Raw genomic sequence first — 18,331 nt, 5'->3', positions numbered from 1 at the left:
TATCTATGAGACTTACTAAACTTAAAGATTACATTTGAATGCTTTCCACATTACAAATGAAAATGGTACCTAGCTATAATATTTATCTTTCTCACAGTCAGGTTGATTATCGAGCAAAACTTTGGGCCTGTAATTTCTGTTTCCAAAGAAATCAGGTATGTGAATTTTTTTTAAGTGTTTTTCTGTGTTTCATTTTAGTTGAATTACTCTGAAAAAAATTAAGTAAGGTTGAATTTGTGTCTGTCTGGGTAGTCATCAATTTCTGCTGACCTGAAGGCAATAGCTTTTGTTAAGCATAATTGAACACTGAACATACGTGATTTTTCTGTTGAACGATGACTCAGTTTCATTATGTGGGTTTTTATCATTTGCTCTGGAGGGGACATAAAATTCCCATTTTTGATGTCCTCTGTAGGCAGTGAATATGTTATCCTAAGAAAACAGATATGTCGTGTATATTTCATTTGACTTCAGTTTATTCTAATTGCATAGTGTGTACATTACTGAATTTTCACTTTTTGATCTTTATAACTTTCAGGGTCCAAGTACCAATGTTGAGCATTTCTTGATTTAAAAATTTTAAAACTACTGGGGCACCTGGTGGCTGTCGATTAAATGTCCAACTCTTGATCTCAGCTCAGGTCGTGATCTCATGGTTCGTGAGTTCGAGTCCCACATCAGGCTCTGTGCTGACAGCGTGGAGCCTGCTTGGGATTCTGTCTCTCCCTCTCTCTCTGCCCCTCCCCTGCTCATGCACACACTCTCTATCTAAATAAATGTTTTTAAAACATCATCAAATTATACATTTAAAAGAGTGAATTTTATGATATATATATCTCAATAAAGCTGTTAGAAAAATTTAATCATTTCCAGTATAGCATATAGTGGTTTAGTACCTCTTAAGATATTAATAACATGCATTTATTTATTCACATATTTAATCATAATTGCAGATAATCTCATTCTTTGATACATCTCACAGTAAGTCCAGTGATAAATAGACCAATCAGTGTACTAAGTATAGGCTTGGGAATTATGAGCAGGTACCATTCAAAATTCACCTCCATGAGAGATTCAGGAGTATGTGCAACTCTTAAAGGCATTCAGAATTGAGGTCCATGTTTAATACAGTTATAGTGAAAATTCTAAGGCATCAAAAGACAATGTCAGCAGAGTAAAAATGTAGTCCACAAAATATTTGCTAATCATAAATCTTGTAAGGGATTAATATCAGGACATCCAGGGGAGGAGATAATGAGGAAATTGTTTATAAGTTCAGAGTTTCAGTTTTGCAAGATAAAAAAATTGAGTTCTTGGGAATGCAAACTGGTACAGCCACTCTGGGAAACAGTATGGAGTTTCTTCAAAAACTTAAAAATATTAGTACCCTAAGACTCAGTGATTGTATTACTAGGTATTTACCCAAAGGACACAAAAATAGTATTTCAGAGGAATACATGCACCCAGATATTTATAGCTGCATTATTTACAGTAGCCAAATTTCCAAGCAGCTTAAGTGTCCATTGACCAATGAATGGACAAAGAAATGGATATATATATACATATATATATATATATATATATATATATATATATATATGTATATATATATATATCATATATAATGGAATATTACTATGCCAGAAAAACAAAACAAAACAAAACAAAAACAACAACAACGGATTCTTGCTATTAGCAAAGTCAAGTGACTGAGCTAGAGGGTATGAGGCAGTGAAATAAGTCAGGGAGAAAGAGACAAATATCATGTGATTTCACTCATACGTGGAGTTTAAGAAAGAAAACCAATGAGGAAAATGACAAAAAAGAGAAAGAGGCAAATCAAAACACAGACACTTAAGTATTGATAACAAATTGATCATTACCAAGAGGGAGGTTAGTGCGGAATGTAGTAAAAAGGTGATGGGGATTAAGGAGTGAACTTGTAATGATTACTGTGTGCTGTATGGAAATGTCGAATCACTATATGATGTATATGAAATTATATTTCACTGTATGTAAACTAACTGGAAATTAAATAAAAAATAAAAAAATAAATATATGGTTTTCAGGTCTCACATTTAGGTCTTTAATACAGTTTGCTTTTATTTTTATATATCATTAAGAAATGATCCAGGTTCTTTCTTTTGCATACACCTGTTTAATTTTCTAATGGTGTAAATATATTGACCATGTAAGTGTGGGTCTCTATTCAGTTTCATTGATCTATGTAACTATGCCAATACCATGATGTTTTATATTTTTTCTTTGTAGTATACCTTGAAATCTGAAATTATGATGCCACCAGCTTTGTTCTGTTTTCTTTTTTTTCTTTTCAAAATTGCTTTCTATTTGGATTTGTTTGTGGTTCCATTCAAATACTAGGATTCTTCATTCAACTTTTGTGAAAAATGCTATTAGCATTTTGATAGGGAGTCCATTGTATCTCTATGTTCCTCTGGTAGTATATATATTTTATTAATACTAATTCTTCCCATTCATGAAGATTGTACATCTTCCCATATGTTTGTGTCATCTGTCATTATTTTGTTGTTTTTGTTTGTTTGTTTGTTTAAATGGTATTCTGTTCTCTAAAAGGAAATTTTCATTGAACACAATTTTCAGATTTTCACTTGGGCTTATCACACCCTCACAGGTTCAGGACACATGATAGTGAATGATTTTTAGAGTTAAGTTACACTGAAAAAGAAGTAATACTAGGTAGATGACAGGAAGGTACTCTCATGTGAAAATAAATATACAATTTCAGTCACTGTGTTTGTAAATCTCTGCTCTCTGATATTAAACTTCTGTCATCCATTGGAAAAAAAATTGAGTTCTGGAGGTGGATGGTGGTGATGAATACTTAAGACCACTGAACGGTACACTGAACAAAGATTAACATGGCAAAAGTTATACATGTTTTTCCACAATAAAAAACATTGGGTAAAACATCAATCTAATTGATCTAAAACATCAATTTAAAGACAAAATGCCTGTGATACAATGTCAAGCATAAAGAACAGTTTGCAAAATTGTATATACAGGATGAGCTCATCTGTGCGGAAGTAGAAAAAGTCTGGAAGGAAATATGCCTACATGTTGACTAGCTGTCTCTAGTTGGTAGGAACATAAAGAGTTTTTTCTTCCTCTTTTCTTTTTTTTCTTTTTAAGTTTATTTTTTTTAGTAATCTCTACACCCAACTTGGGGCTTGAACTCTTGATCCCAAGATCAGGAATTACGTGCTCTTCCAATTGAGCCAGCCAAGTGCTCCTTTTCCTGTTTTCTTATATTTTCTTGTATTTGCCAGGTTTTCTACAATGAACATGTATTACTTTATTGATAACAGCTAAAATAATAAACCCAAGTAAAAGAATTAGTCATCCACATAAATTTTTTTTCAGTTCCAATTACAGCTCTTTAATGCCTCATTTGCATAGGGCTCCTCTTGTTTATAAGAATTGCTGTTCTGTAGCTTCTTTTTGTTTTGTTGTTGGTTAAAACTATTTTTTAACTTTCATGGTTCATCAGATATTTTCCTGTATAAATGAAAATGTTCCTAATTTAAGTCTGTTTCCCAAATTATGACTTTTAACTTTGAAGAAAGATGGTTTTACAGTTTCCTTACATATTTCCTTACAGTTTCATTTACCATTTCTGTTTCATATGCCTGCCATCTTTTACCTTCCTTTTCTGTAGAACCGTACTCTACACATATCAACATTCTATCGCTTCTATCATTTGGATCCCTCTTCTCTGAACTCTCTCCAAGTTCTCTGTCCTCTTTGAAATGTGGAGCAAAAGGTTTGTCTTTCCAAAGTTTGAAAACAGAGGTTTGACTCTCCAAAGGGCAGTGGTGGAAGCGTCATGTTGTAAGACATCATGAAAAGAAAGATGGGGAAAATGAAGAGGAAGCTCTAGGGTGGTCCTTAGCAAGTTGCTTGAGGGTTCATTTCTATTTCCAGTGGCACTTCTCTCAAAGGCATTTTGCCTGGAGACTAGAGTCCCAGGCCAATATGTCTTGAACTACTGGTGGACAGTACATCAGTATTCAGCATTCCTGACTCCCATCTCCTGCTTAGTTCACCAGTCACTTTCCAAAGGGATTTGAAGAGAGAAACTCAGTCACACTCCTGGGATCTGGCCTTGGAGAACACAGGGGGCTGCAAGGGCACTGCCAGCTGGTAAAGCACGGCCTCCCACATAAATTATTGATGAGACAGCTGAAATCTCTGCCTTTAATTTGCAAGGCAGTGCTTAAAAAATGTTTTTTATTGGCACATTTTTTAATCATCTCAAAGTTACAACATACCCTCAAACTACATTTTAAAAAGTTACAATGGGATATAAATGTAAGGCAGGGTTTCTATTTAAAATTTTGATTTTTGTATTTTTAATTACATGGTCTGCATTCTATGCTTTCAGAATTAACTCATGGACATTACCTATTTTTTATATATGGAAAACAAGAGGTATAACATAAATATCTTTCGCCCTAATAAAATGTTGCTTTGTTTCCTTCTCTTCAGTTTCCTCCTGCTTATACAGGCATATCTGAGGTGAATCAGCCTGCTGAATTGATGCCCCAGTTTTCTACAATTGAGTATGTGATACAGGTAACTTCTCTGTTGCGTATTTAATGAATGGTGTTAAATATTGAGTTTCTCTTCATCTTCTGTGTCCCTGGACAATTTAAAACTATGAGGGCAGATGGATCCTAAACACTTGGTCATGGTGTGTGTGCACTCATTGGCATTACTTACAATCTTGATAGAAGGCTAGAAAAGGGGTCACTGGTTGTGTTCAGCACCTGTCCCCATAGCTTTCTCCAGCTCTGTTAAGGTTACTCCATCTTGTAGTCAAGCTTAAAAACTTTAGGTTCGTCCTTGAATTGTCTTTCTTGTACATTCCATATCCAATCCATGAGGAGATCCCATTGGGTCTATATTCAGAATCTATCCACAGTCCAACCACTTCTTTCTCCCCCACTTTTTTCTTGGGCCAGCCATCGCCTCTTGCTTGAATTACTGGGCAGTCTCTTAACCCTTCTCCCTAATTTCACCCTTTCCCACTTACAGTTTATTCTTAACCCAAAAGCCAGAGTAACTCTTTAAAAACATGTCATGTTGTTTCTGTGTTCAGAAACCTCCAATGGTGAAAATGACTCCCTTTTACCTTGAGTGAGAGAGAGTCTTCGAAGCTCTTTGTGGACCAGCTCTGTATTATCACTCAGACCTCAACTTGTTTTAGTGTCCTCATTTAGCCATATGGGTCTCATGACTTTCTTTGGACATGCCAGGAATGCTCCTGCCTGTGGGCCTTTGCTCTAGGCTGGAATTCTCTTTCTCCTATGTCTGTGTTGCTCCTTCCCTCTCCTCTGGGTTTTTGCTCTAATGTTACTTTCTTATCGAGGCTTCCCTGATCTCTTATGTAATACTGGAACCTGCCCCCTACCTCTACTCATGGCATCCCCCTACTCTTTCCATCCAGAAAATCAGCTCCTTAAGGTAGGCAAAGATCTTTGTTCTTTTGGTTCACTGATATATCCCAGGACCTGGAACAGTGTCTGGTACATGGAAGGCATTCAAAAATGTAGAGGGTTACCTGGGTGGCTCAGTCGGTTAAGTGTCTGACTTTGGCTCAGGTCATGATCTTACGGTTTGTGCATTCGGGCCCCGCGTTGGGCCCACTTCAGATCCTCTGTCCCCCTCTCTCTGCCCCTCCCCTACTTGTGCTCTCTTAAGAATAAAACATTTGAAAATATGTAGAATAAATCGTTGGATACAAATAGTTTTTACATTTAGTTTGTTTTAATAGAAACTGTCATTTAACGAAGTGAGTAGAAGTTAGTTAGATGTCCATATTTCCTGACAGTAAATATAGACGAGACTTGTTACTTACATACCTGATCTGCTTTGAAAAGAGCTGGTTATGTCTGTTTGTATACTGATCATCACACTGTGTTTCTTTGCGTAAAGCGAGGTGCTCCATCCCCTCTGATCTTCCTCTATGTGGTTGACACGTGCCTGGAAGAAGATGACCTTCAAGCACTCAAAGAATCCCTGCAGATGTCCCTGAGTCTCCTTCCTCCAGATGCTCTGGTGGGTTTGATCACATTTGGGAGGATGGTGCAGGTTCACGAGCTCAGCTGTGAAGGAATCTCCAAAAGTTATGTCTTCCGAGGGACCAAGGATTTAACCGCAAAGCAAATACAGGTTTGTGCCTTGTTTGTACACAAGCAGGAGCAAGGAGATTTCTTAAAAAGTAGTTGGTTATTCAATCTAGTGTTGTGGGAAATGAGTCCTTTTGGTTTTTGTAGGATATGCTGGGCCTCACCAAGCCTGCCATGCCCATGCAGCAAGCAAGACCTGGTCAACCACAGGAGCACCCTTTCGTTTCAAGCAGGTGAGCTACTAACATAGAATGTTGCACACACAGTAGTGGGCATGCAGGGCATTCCACTGAAAGGAGGGAAGAAAAATGTTAGAACTTCTGTTTTCTTGTTTTTAGAAAAAAAAAAAAAAAATGATTAAGCCTAACCAGTATTTAATGTTTAATGACTTGTATAACATGTTGGTATATATTTGAAACTAATAACTAAATTGTGTAGTTACACATGCATATATACACCCACATGTGTGTGTAGTAGATTTGTTCAGAATGTTTTTCCTCTTAGTGTTATATCGTCACAAAGGTTTTGAGACCACTGTACTCGAGCCTTCCCCTCCTCTTATGCATGGCTATTGTCTTTTTTTTTTTTTTTTTTTCAGCGTTTATTTATTTTTGGGACAGAGAGAGACAGAGCATGAACGGGGGAGGGGCAGAGAGAGAGGGAGACACAGAATCGGAAACAGGCTCCAGGCTCTGAGCCATCAGCCCAGAGCCTGACGCGGGGCTCAAACTCACGGACTGCGAGATCGTGACCTGGCTGAAGTCGGACGCTTAACCGACTGCGCCACCCAGGCGCCCCTGTCTTTTTTGAGTCTTAAAACAACAGGCTTCTGTGGGGTGTCCTCAAGCAAACCTAGGACCAGGCACTTATTTTCCTCAGCCCATTGACTGCCTAGGCTGCCTATGGCCGGCAATAGTCAGCAAACATGATAAAATTCATTGTCTGACATTCTGGGGACAGCCACTTACTGTGGTAAGAAACCAGTGCTTCTCTGTGTTTACTCTGAAGGCTCAAGAGAAACACTTGAGAATCACTTTAAAGTGGATCTTTAGGGCCACCTGGGTGGCTCAGTCAGTTGAGCATCCGACTGTCGATTTCAGCTCAGGTCATGATCTAATGGTTCATGGGATTGAGCCCCACGTTGGGCTCTGCACTGACAGCATGGAACCTGCTTGGGATTCTCTGTGTCCCTGTCTCTCTGCTTCTCCCTTGCTTGTGTGTACATAATTTCTCTCTTTCTCTCAAAATAAATAAATACACTTAAATAAAGTGGATCTTTAGAATGATGAAGGTGGTCCATGTACATGAACTGTGCATGGATTGAATTCACATTAGACCTGTCTTTAGGATTTCTTTGCTGCTTAAAATGTAATTAAAACTGATATTTAAAATCATTTGTTCCCATACTATACATACACATATATATGTATATATATATACACACATATATATATATACACACACATATATATATACACACACACACACACATATATATAAATTGCTCTGTATTCAGTTTTAAATTGTTTCCCTGGCTAAAATTGCTTTGAAGAAATAAAATTGTAAGTTTTTTCTACTGTGAGTAATTATTTTGCAGAGCTGTGACCGTGTGTCACCTAGGACTAAAAACCAGAGTACTTATTAAACCAGGATTAATGTGTCCATTGAAAATCATGCAGATTTCTGCAGCCCATTCACAAGATTGACATGAACCTCACTGATCTCCTTGGGGAGCTGCAGAGGGACCCATGGCCTGTGACTCAGGGGAAGAGACCTTTGCGATCCACTGGTGTTGCTTTGTCCATTGCTGTTGGCCTGTTGGAGGTAACTCAGAATTTACCGGGGCACCTCAAGTTGTGTTTGCTAGCCTTGTTTGAAAATCATTTGTGACCTGAGTCAACTGACTTAGAAAGCACTTCAGTTGTTATTACTATCCACAATGAAGGAGCCCCGTGATGACTTGAAAATATCAGAAGTTTGCATGAGAAACACGAGGCCATTAGGGCAATGGCAGGTGCTCACAGTGAATTAAAAAAAAGTGTATGAAGCCCTTAGGCTGGAAGACACAAGGCTGCTTCTGTGCGTTATCATCTGTGTTATTTTGTACTGTCAACAGTGTTCGGCACAGCTGATGAGAACTGTTTGGAGTATTCTTTAGAGAAATGGAAGCATACTTGGGGTAGGCGGTATGTTTCTAAAATATTGCCATTTACTGTTTTAGGGCACTTTTCCAAACACGGGAGCCAGGATTATGTTGTTTACTGGAGGTCCCCCCACCCAAGGGCCCGGCATGGTAGTTGGAGATGAACTAAAGGTTCCTATTCGTTCCTGGCATGATATTGAGAAAGATAATGCACGTTTCATGAAAAAGGCGACCAAGGTAGGTGCTCTTGAACACAGGCTGTAATTCTGGTATCCTGGTGCTGGGTCTAGGTTGCTCTGGAGTGACAGCTACTTTGCTGAGACCATGCTTTGTGGTCAGCAAGTTGATCTTGATGAGATGACCTTCCAGATATTGGCTGTTGTTAAATTATTGCCCCAGTTCTGAGTCCTTACTTAGAGTGGGTGGTCTTAAAACTGCTAAACGTGTTTTGAGATTGAAAACCGTATGTTTGATTTAATTTGGATGTCATAAAGAAAACTATCTCCATATTCCTAAGTTCAGTTACATCCCTTTGGTATAGTAAGGTATACCTAGTGAATAACGTTGCTCTTTCCTAAACATAATTTTTCTCTCTTCACAGCACTACGAGATGCTTGCCAACCGAACTGCTACAAATGGTCACTGCATTGATATTTACGCTTGTGCCCTTGATCAGACGGGACTTCTGGAGATGAAGTGTTGTGCAAATCTTACTGGGTATGTTGACAACAAATACCTGGGAAAGGCAAGTGTGTGTGTTTTAAGGAAAGAGAAGTGAGTGGTGGAACTATAGGATGTGCGTGGCTGACTTAGATAAGCTTTTAGAAAGCTCCAGGCTGTGGTATCCATGGCAAGGAGCATGACGGACACGGAGCACATGCTCAGCCTGAGGGTACATGGTGGGGCATGCTTAGAGCCTGTGTCTGTATTGTGTGAACCGGTCATGGTGTAGAGCATAGTTCTCAGAGCGTAATGGGGCCTCACCAGCAACCTTCAGGGCTCCCGGGGACTGAGTAGAAGTGCACTTCCTCAGGTCTCACCCCAGATTTCCTGAATCAGACTATGAGGCTGCAGCCCAATAGTCAGCTTTTACACGTTTACCAGGGGACTCTGGTGCACAGAAAGCCTGAGAACTGCTCATGTGCACCAATGATCTGAAGCTGGCTGCATGCTAGAATCTCCTGGGAACTTTAAAAACTACTCTTGCTTTGAGTCTTGTCCCTCATGGGGTATGACCCAGGCATCAGCATTTCTTAAACTCTCCTGGGTGTTTCTAATGTGAAGCAGGGTTTAAGAACCACGGTGTGGACCCTTAGTGCTCAAAGTGTGGCTGAGCACAGGCAGCATCAGCCTCACATGAGAGCTTGCAAGAAATGTAGTATCTTGAGCCACCTAGACCTTTTGTATCAAAACCTGCATTTGAATAAGTTTCCAGGTGATTTGCTCAGAACAGTTTGAGAAGTACTGGCATAGACCTGTGGCGTGTTTCTGAGATTCTGCATTTCTAACAAGCTCCCAGCAATGCTACTGGTCTTCACTGAGCAAAGAAGGGGCACGTAGAAGGTTGAACTCGTCACCGAAGCTGTCCCAGAGAGCAGCAGATTTGTTAGGTGACCAAGTCCCAAATGACACTGACATAGCTATACCAGTGAACCGCATTTAGTAGGATGAATTCCTACTGGTATCCTCCAAGAGCTCTTATCTTAGAACATCCATCGAAAAGCTTTACTGTGACCATCCCGAGTTTATACGCCTGTGTGTGTGTGTGTGCGCGCGCGCGTGTATCTCCAGTGGAGAGGGACCATCACTTCCATCAGATTCTCAGCGAGGTCCTTGATTCCTGAATGACTTGGTGTTTAGGTCGTATAACCTCTTACACAAATATGGTATCAGGGCAACATGTTAGCAGTGACATTAGTCTCAGAGGTTTTGGTTGTGGCTCAAGGTGAGCCAACCATTTGGGAGGACTTCCAGCAAAGGCAAGGTAGGTAGGCTGTGTTACAGGAATTGATCGTCTTCAGAGAAGACCATAGTGCTTAGTTTCCTTGGTGCCAGGCACACCCAGATTATATCATCTTCCATTCTGAGCATTTTCAGTTTAAAAGGGATGTACAGATGAGCTGGGGCAGTTCAAAGATGAGCAGTAAGAATGGCGGAGAGTACTCGGAACTGTGTCATAATGAGAGCGATTAAAGGATCTAGAAAAGATACCACTGAAGACAGATGGGGCATAAGATCTATATTGAACAATCGACTGCCTCTTCTGCGGAGAGGGCATCAGATTTGTTACATGTGTGACCAAAGGGGAAAACTAGAACCAGTGTTGGAAGCTGCTGGGAAATAGAATTTGAGCCAGTATGAAGACAGACCATATTAACGGTCAGCACTGTCCGTGCCTGGAATGGACTACCTGTGGAGGGTGTGGCCTCCTATGCTGGAGGAGTTCAAGTCTAATAGGGTAATAATAACCTGGCAGGGTTGGTGTGAGTCAGGATTAGGTTTGTGTGAGTGCAACAGAAGTAGACACTGGAAATAGGCAGCCAGGGCTGGGATATTAGTTTCATTATCCCTGGGGCTGAGGCCCTTCCTGTGCTGTTCCACCACCTTTCTGTGCTACCTGAGGTTTAGGATGGTAACCGGGCTCTTGCTGTGTTATAGCAGCAGGAAGGAGGAGGGGTCCAAGGAAGATATGCGTCTTCCCATGAGAAGGCCCTCCACAAATCACAAAGCCTGCCTCCAACAAACAAAGCTGAGTTACACAGCCACATGCAAGGCAGGCTGGGAAATGTAGCCTTTTTTTTTTCCCTCAGGAAACCATGGATCCCATGACTAAGGAGGGTGAGAAGAGTAGACTGTATAGGGCCAAAGAGCCATCTCTGTTCCTGGAGGGGTCAGGCACTCTGAGATAGCTGGACCAGATGATCTTGTATCCTGCCCAATTCTGAAATCCTATTGGATGATCAATGACTAGATGCATAACTTGCATCAGGTGGTGCTTATCTGCCCAAATACATGAACTGCTGAAATTTTGAATAGTATTTTCCTCTAACTTCAAGAAGGGATACATATAGGTATTCATACACTAGAGATAATTTGCATACAGGCAGAGATTCAATGTTTTGAGGTAGTGAATTAACCTGAAAAGGATTTCCTGCAGCCTGGGTATTTCCCCTGTCAGAGGAGAGTAAATGAGGGGAGCTGGATGCATTTCCTCAGGAGATGACCCATTAAACCTGTGGGTTTACCAATGAAGGGTTCTTCTGTTTTCTTCTTCTTTTGAAATAATTACGGATTCATAAGAAATTACAAAAATATTACAGAGAGGTCTGTCCATGCTCTTCCATTTAGCAACTCCAGTGGTTGTGTCTTAACTTGTGTCTTAATAGAAATATAGCACAGTATCACAACCAGGGATTGACATTGTGTGATAGAATGAACTATATCATAGAGTCTGCTTGGACTTTGAGTTTGTACAGGCACTCATTTTTGTAACATGTGGGGGTGTATAGTATGAGGTTGTATCATCTGTAGATTTGTGTGACCACCTCTGTGGGACAGATTTAGAACTGTTCTAAGGAGTCCTATCTTTGATATTTTGAAAATAGTGTCTTTCCTAAGTACAAATTGAACCTGCTGTTTCCCATTTAAGTTAGTAGTACCTTCACAGACATGAGTTTTTCTTTCTTTAAATTACTGTTTGTGAACACCGTGGAAGCATCTGAGTGGCTTTCAGTCATCCTAAATGTTCACTTTCTTCCTTCTTTCCTAGAGGCCACATGGTGATGGGAGACTCTTTCAACACCTCTCTCTTCAAGCAGACTTTCCAGAGAATTTTTACTAAAGATTTCAACGGAGATTTTCGCATGGCGTTTGGTGCTACTTTGGAAGTGAAGGTATGATAACTTTCTAAAATTTTAACGGAAGAAGAGTGTTGTTACTTATTTAGTAGTCAGATTTGTAGAAGCCTCACCTTGCTGGACACAGACATCAAAAAGTAAATTAAAAGGTTCCCGGCAAAATAGTTGAACAAGGTATATTGATTCTATTACTGTGCTTCTTGAGGGTGACCTGTATATTAATGTTTTATGCAAAGAGGTGTCTGATTCCCCTGCAGGCTCTGCTTGGTCCTGCTCTAGGACAGCAGGCCTGAGAAGTGGCGGCAGGCTGAGCACAGAGGCTGCCACGTGGTGTTGAGCACCCCCCTGGCCGTCGGTATGGGCCACCACATTCCCAAAACCATGTTTATATTTAGTGGCTGTCTGCAGACTAACCAGAGTGCTCAGAAATAGTGCAGTAGTGGGAGTTTGGGTCCTCCTTTTTCTCGTAGGGACTGAAAACCCTACACACGTCATTCTGAGTTGTTGAGAAAACATTAGAAGGGGCTGCTACGTGATACAATTGGGATTATTACTTTGAGAATTAGAGATAAACTTTAAATAATCTCAAATGTTTGAGTTTTTTTTTTCTTTTTTTTTTGAGCTGAAGAGAGGTAGACTTTAATGAATTGAGATTTAAAAATCTAAGTATGTTGGCCATGTAGTTATGTTGGAGTTCATGAATTAAGCATTTTTATTTATTTATTTACTTATTTATTTATGTTTTACATTTATTTTTGAGAGACAGAGAGAGACAGAGCACAAGCAGGGGAGGGGCAGAGAGAGAAGCAGACACAGAATCCGAAGCAGGCCCCGGGCTCCGAGCTGTCAGCACAGAGCCGGACACGGGGCTCGAACTCACAAACTGTGAGATCATGACCTGAGCTGAAGTCAGATGCTCAACCAACTAAGCCACCCAGGTGCCCCTTGAATTAAGCATTTTTAAAGCAACATACAACAGTATATCCACTGATCAGAGATTATAAATAATTACAGCTAAGTACTTGGGATTGGAAAGAAATGTATTTTTGGCAGAATTATTTTCTTCTATGTGTACAATAATTTCAAAGGTGAAAAAGTTCAAAATGCTGCATCATCTTTGGAACAAAGTTAATGCAGTTTCTAAAGGAGGATTTTATTAGTTTTTATCCGATTACAGTGGTCACGGAAAAGTTTGTATGAGAATAATCCATGTAGGATTTCTTCTCACTGGAATGATAATGCTGCCATATTTTTCCTGTAAGTTTTAGCTGTGTCTTTCATGAGAGGATGGCTCTCAATGAATTTTAACTTTATGTTGTCTTGTATTTCCATTTTAGACCTCTCGAGAGCTGAAAGTTGCAGGAGCCATTGGTCCTTGTGTGTCTCTGAATGTGAAAGGACCATGTGTGTCAGAAAATGTAAGGAAAACTCCATTGTTCTCACCCCCTCTGCCCCAGGATTTAATTCATTAGAAATGTCAGTGGGGTGACCTTATGTCACTTGTTGGGATGTGTCTGTGTCTGTGGTGAGGGGAGAAGGGCCAACTCTTTACTGATGACCACAACTCTGAGAGGTGGTGTCTTTTCTGTCTGTCCTTCCATCTATCTAAAGGGTCAGAGAGGAGAAAACTGAGGCTCGAGAGGTCAAGTATCTTGTTCTCTGGGTCAGAACTGATATGGAGGGGCTAGAGCCTAGGTTCCCCTAACCCCACTGTCCTTGTTTGGGTCTCTGTGACAATGAGCCACAAGGTATTCTGTGTAGCAAGGCAGGCATTCAGCTGAAGCCTTCAGGGGTAAAGCTTTGTGTGTTGCCTTAGAGGTGATACCTTTATCTCACTTCTCAGAGACCATTTTGAGTTGGTTGGGCATGAATGACACTGTTGTACATGCAGACAGGTATGTTCTTTGGGTAACACATTTTGAGAATATGTGAACAAAGTTAAGTTAACCCACTAGATGGTGAGGTGGCTTTGCTGGTGGCTCACTTCCTCTGCTTATACTTTAGCTGCTAGGAGACAGACCATTGGGTGCAGTGAGGCCCCTCCAGAGTGGTTCTGGGCTGGGATTGTCATAGTTACGTCCTTCCTTCGATGTCCTCTTCAATGAGGACATGCTGGACTCTGTAGAGCCAGATGTGGATACAAGTGTGCACATTTACCCCTGCCATCTTATGGCCTGGACAAGGTACTTAATCACTCTGGGATTTAACGTCTTTATCTAGGAAGTGGAGATAGTAATAGTACCTGTTGGGAGGGCTAAATGAGTAAGTTCAGGTCAAACGTGCAGAACAGCCCCTGGCACAATGGAAGCCCACATAGATTTCATCTTTCTCATCCTCATTTTTTTTTTTTTTAACATTTATTTTTGAGAGAGAGAGACAGAGCGTGAGCAGGGGAGGGGCAGAGACAGAGGGAGACACAGAATCCAAAGCAGGTTCTAGGCTCTGAGCTGTCAGCATGGAGCCCGGTGCAGGACTTGAACCCACAAATGGCAAGATCATGACCTGAGCCAAAGTCTGATGCTTAACCGACTGAGCCACCCAGGCGCCCCTTACATCCTCACTTTTGTCTTCATCAGCAGTGAATATTCACTTAGTGACTACTTTGGTTTTAGTTTTTTTTTTTGTTTTTTGTTTCAAGTTTTCACTTAAATTCTAGTTAGTTAACATACAATGCACTATTGGTTTCAAGAGTAGAATTTAATGATTCATCACTTAACACACAACACTCGGTGTTCATCACAGCAAGTGCCCTCCTTAATGCCCATCGCCCATTTAGTCCATCCCCTGCCCACTTCCCTCCATTAACCTTCAGTTTGTTTTCTAAATTCCACCAATGAGTGAAATCATATGGTATTTGTCTTTCTCTGACAGACTTATTTTCGCTTAATATAATGCTTAGTGACTACTTTGGTTAATGTTTTGTTGAAGTTGCCAGAGGCAAGGTGATTTGAGAGAATATTCCTGTAATCCCCTGGGCGAGGCAGGTTGCTGCCCTAAAGCCCATCTGAGGAGTCACTCATTATCCCAGTGTATGAAAGGACTTATACCCCTAATTCCTGGGAGGGCTTTGGAAGGTTACCCTGTTCCAAAATATTTTCCATAGACTTAAAATCTCCTTAGAAGATAATTTTATGAATCAGTGCAAGCTGATTAGCTGTTCTAGGAACCGGTAGGAATTCAACGATGAGGTTTTGGGAGGGGGTTGGAGGATGCAAAGAGGGGGAGATAGAATTCAACATACAGAGAAGCTTAGGGAAGTGGGAAAGAGTCCTGTATACCCACCATTTAGAGTCAGTAATTGTTAACATTTTGTCTTAATTCTGTCCTCTATTTTTGCAATATTTGCTTTGTCTATCTGATTATTATCTATTGGCCGTATTTACTTTATCATACTTCTTCAGAACCTTTAAAAACAAGTTGCAGGTGTCATGACACTTAGTCTTTTAGTGTGTATCTTCTAAAATTAAGGATGTTCTCCTACCATGACATATCAAACCTAAGATAAGAAAATGATAATTTGCTAATATCAGCTGTATTTAGTCATATTCTTTCCCTGATTTTTCCCTAAATGCCCTTCATAGCTGTTTCTTCCACACGCTAACCAGTATTGCATCTAGCATTATGTATCCTTAGTCTTTTTAAATCTGGAAGGTCTTCTGTTCTTTGGGGTTTTTTGCTTGTTTTGTTTGATGACATCGATTTGTTGAAGATACAGTGCCAAGTGCCCATCTCTTCTGCAATAGAGTACCACACATTCTCAGTGTATTTGATTGTTTCCTTGTGGTGGCCGTGAACTGGTTTCTGTCCTCTCTGTATTTTCTGTAAAGTGAAAGTTAGATTAGTGATTTGATTCAGGTTAGACCATTTTGTCCACCACAGTTCCTGGGTAATCTTATACCTCGTGTGTTTCTTCAAGAACCACTTCTGTCTGGTCTTCTGTGTTAGTGGTGCTGAGTTAGACAGTGTGGTGAAGGTGATGACTGCCCCACATCTTTCTGTTATAAGGGCACATTTCCTTTTAGTCGTTAGCAGTAAATCTGTTGAACGAGATTGGGGCAAAATGTGAATATCTTGCTTGCCAACAGCCTTTTACCTAATGGTTTTAACATCCATTGATTATCCTTACTTGAATCATTATGTTTCATTGGAGATTATCAAATGGTGATTTCCTAATTTTATCTTCATACTTACTCTGGTAAATGCAAGGTAAATGCTTACATACGGAATTTGTGTATTAGTGAGAAAATGTACTTCTGGGGCTCTGGAGGGTTTGTGGCCCACTCAGGCATTGGTGCTGATAGAAGAGGGAAGATTTTCTTTTTGTCTACCCATCTTGATTTCATTGGCTTGGGCCCTGCAAACAAGACTGGCAAAGGACAGGTTTCATAATAGAATAAATTAACGCACACATTACACGTAAACACATTGCATGTATGTACTCAGTAGGGAGTAAATCAAAGGGATGGTTAGAACTTGGGATTATGTGGTATCTTAACAAAAGAACAGTAAATCTGTAGAAAAGTGACAAGATACAGGAAAGGCACTTTGAGCCTCTAGGGCTGGCACAGTGTGGAAGGTAGATAGATGGAGGGAGCTAATGGAAGAGAAGGAGGGTTGGTCTTAGCATGTTTCTTGTATAGATTCGTCTTATGCCCTCTCTGGGCTGATAAGCATCTAGAGTTGTCTTTGATGATTGAGAATCATCCTGCCCTTAGTAGGTGGAGGGCAGAGAGTTTTCGTACGTCTGTTTTTTCAAACTACCTTCCACTTAAAATAATCCTTATGTCAGAGTGGTGTATTTTGCAGTGGCATACTCTGAATCCCTTGAATTGAAACTTTAAGTTTCACATATTAAAACTTGAATTGTGGTATGGGAAGATTCGGGAGAAAGGATTAGCAAGCCAAGAAAGGGAGGCATGCAATCTTCTTTTGCTTCTTCGCCATATTCCCTCGGTGTGGCCCTTCACTTTCCAACAGATGTTCCCTGCTTCTATTAGAAAAGGCCACTAAAAGGGAAGGTGACATGTACAAATCCATCCATCTCACCAGCTTGCTTTGGAAATACTGATGAAACAGAGCCCTCTCTTCTCTCTACCTTAGAGCTGCTCTGTGATTTCACCTAAGAATGTTCCCTTCACCCTCTGACCGTCTCCTTCCTGAGATTGCTGGTTCTTTGGCCAGGTACAAAGGCTCCTGGCATAGCTTTGTAGAGACCACAGTGGTATCAGCTCTATTTAACCTGACAGTGTACAATTTGGGTGCAGTGTACAATTCAGAGTCATACAAAAGAAATATGACCCTCTCGATGCATGCTCATGTTACTTCCTAAAAAGCACAGTATTCTGGGGGTGCCTGGGTGGCTCACATGGTTAAGTGTCCAACTCTTGATTTTGGCTCAGGTCATGAGGGATCAAGCCCCACATCAGGCTCTGTACCAACAGCACAGAGCCTGCTTGGGATTCTCTCTCTTCCTCTCTCTCTGCCCCTCTCCTGCTTGTTCTCTCTCTGTCATAAATAAACTTAAAAAAAAAACAACACTTGGCATCTACTATTCTGCATTTTTTTTTTTCAACGTTTATTTATTTTTGGGACAGAGAGAGACAGAGCATGAACGGGGGAGGGGCAGAGAGAGAGGGAGACACAGAATCGGAAACAGGCTTCAGGCTCCGAGCCATCAGCCCAGAGCCTGACGCGGGGCTCGAACTCACGGACCGCGAGATCGTGACCTGGCTGAAGGCGGACGCTTAACCGACTGCGCCACCCAGGCGCCCCTACTATTCTGCATTTTGATGAAGTATGTTAAAACGTATAATATTTACTGAATGATAAGAATGTATGTTGCAGAATCTAGTGATCTTGGTTGACAATTCTAGGTATTTTTGACACCTGCAGCCTTTTCTTGTAGATGTCCTGCTTAAAACAGCAACACTCTTCACATTTCAGTGAACTTCATTTATCATTGGGAGTCCTTCAGCTAGTCAATAAAAAGCAGGCTTCATACCACTAAAATCTAAATTCTCTTACAAGGATTTACATGTAGTTTTTGCATAAAGGAACTGGATTCAAAATTAATAATTAATAGTTAATATCCTGTAACTATTTCTTGTTCTAATAATAATGGTGAAACTTTCAAGCTAACTTTCACAATAATTCTAACCGTG

At 40.5% G+C, this 18,331-nt stretch overlaps 1 protein-coding gene across 2 annotated transcripts in view; it reads left to right on the top strand.

The window, feature by feature from the left end:
* SEC23B (SEC23 homolog B, COPII component) overlaps positions 1-18,331 on the top strand; it is a 46,456-nt gene that overhangs the window by 4,567 nt on the left and 23,558 nt on the right. For both annotated transcript variants that reach the window (XM_025932822.2, XM_086701594.1), the window contains exons 3-11: positions 98-155; positions 4,528-4,614; positions 5,977-6,213; positions 6,318-6,403; positions 7,850-7,994; positions 8,392-8,550; positions 8,915-9,030; positions 12,083-12,206; positions 13,508-13,588. In XM_025932822.2, the coding sequence (XP_025788607.1) occupies positions 98-155; positions 4,528-4,614; positions 5,977-6,213; positions 6,318-6,403; positions 7,850-7,994; positions 8,392-8,550; positions 8,915-9,030; positions 12,083-12,206; positions 13,508-13,588 (1,093 nt within the window). The remainder of the gene's footprint in view (positions 1-97; positions 156-4,527; positions 4,615-5,976; positions 6,214-6,317; positions 6,404-7,849; positions 7,995-8,391; positions 8,551-8,914; positions 9,031-12,082; positions 12,207-13,507; positions 13,589-18,331) is intronic.

The sequence above is a fragment of the Puma concolor genome, chromosome A3, assembly GCF_028749965.1.
Source record: "Puma concolor isolate L17-30 chromosome A3, mPumCon1.1.hap2, whole genome shotgun sequence".
Taxonomy (NCBI): Eukaryota; Metazoa; Chordata; class Mammalia; order Carnivora; family Felidae; genus Puma; species Puma concolor.
The sequence above is the reverse complement of the archived record's forward strand: the minus strand, read 5'-3'. Positions and strand labels throughout refer to the sequence as shown.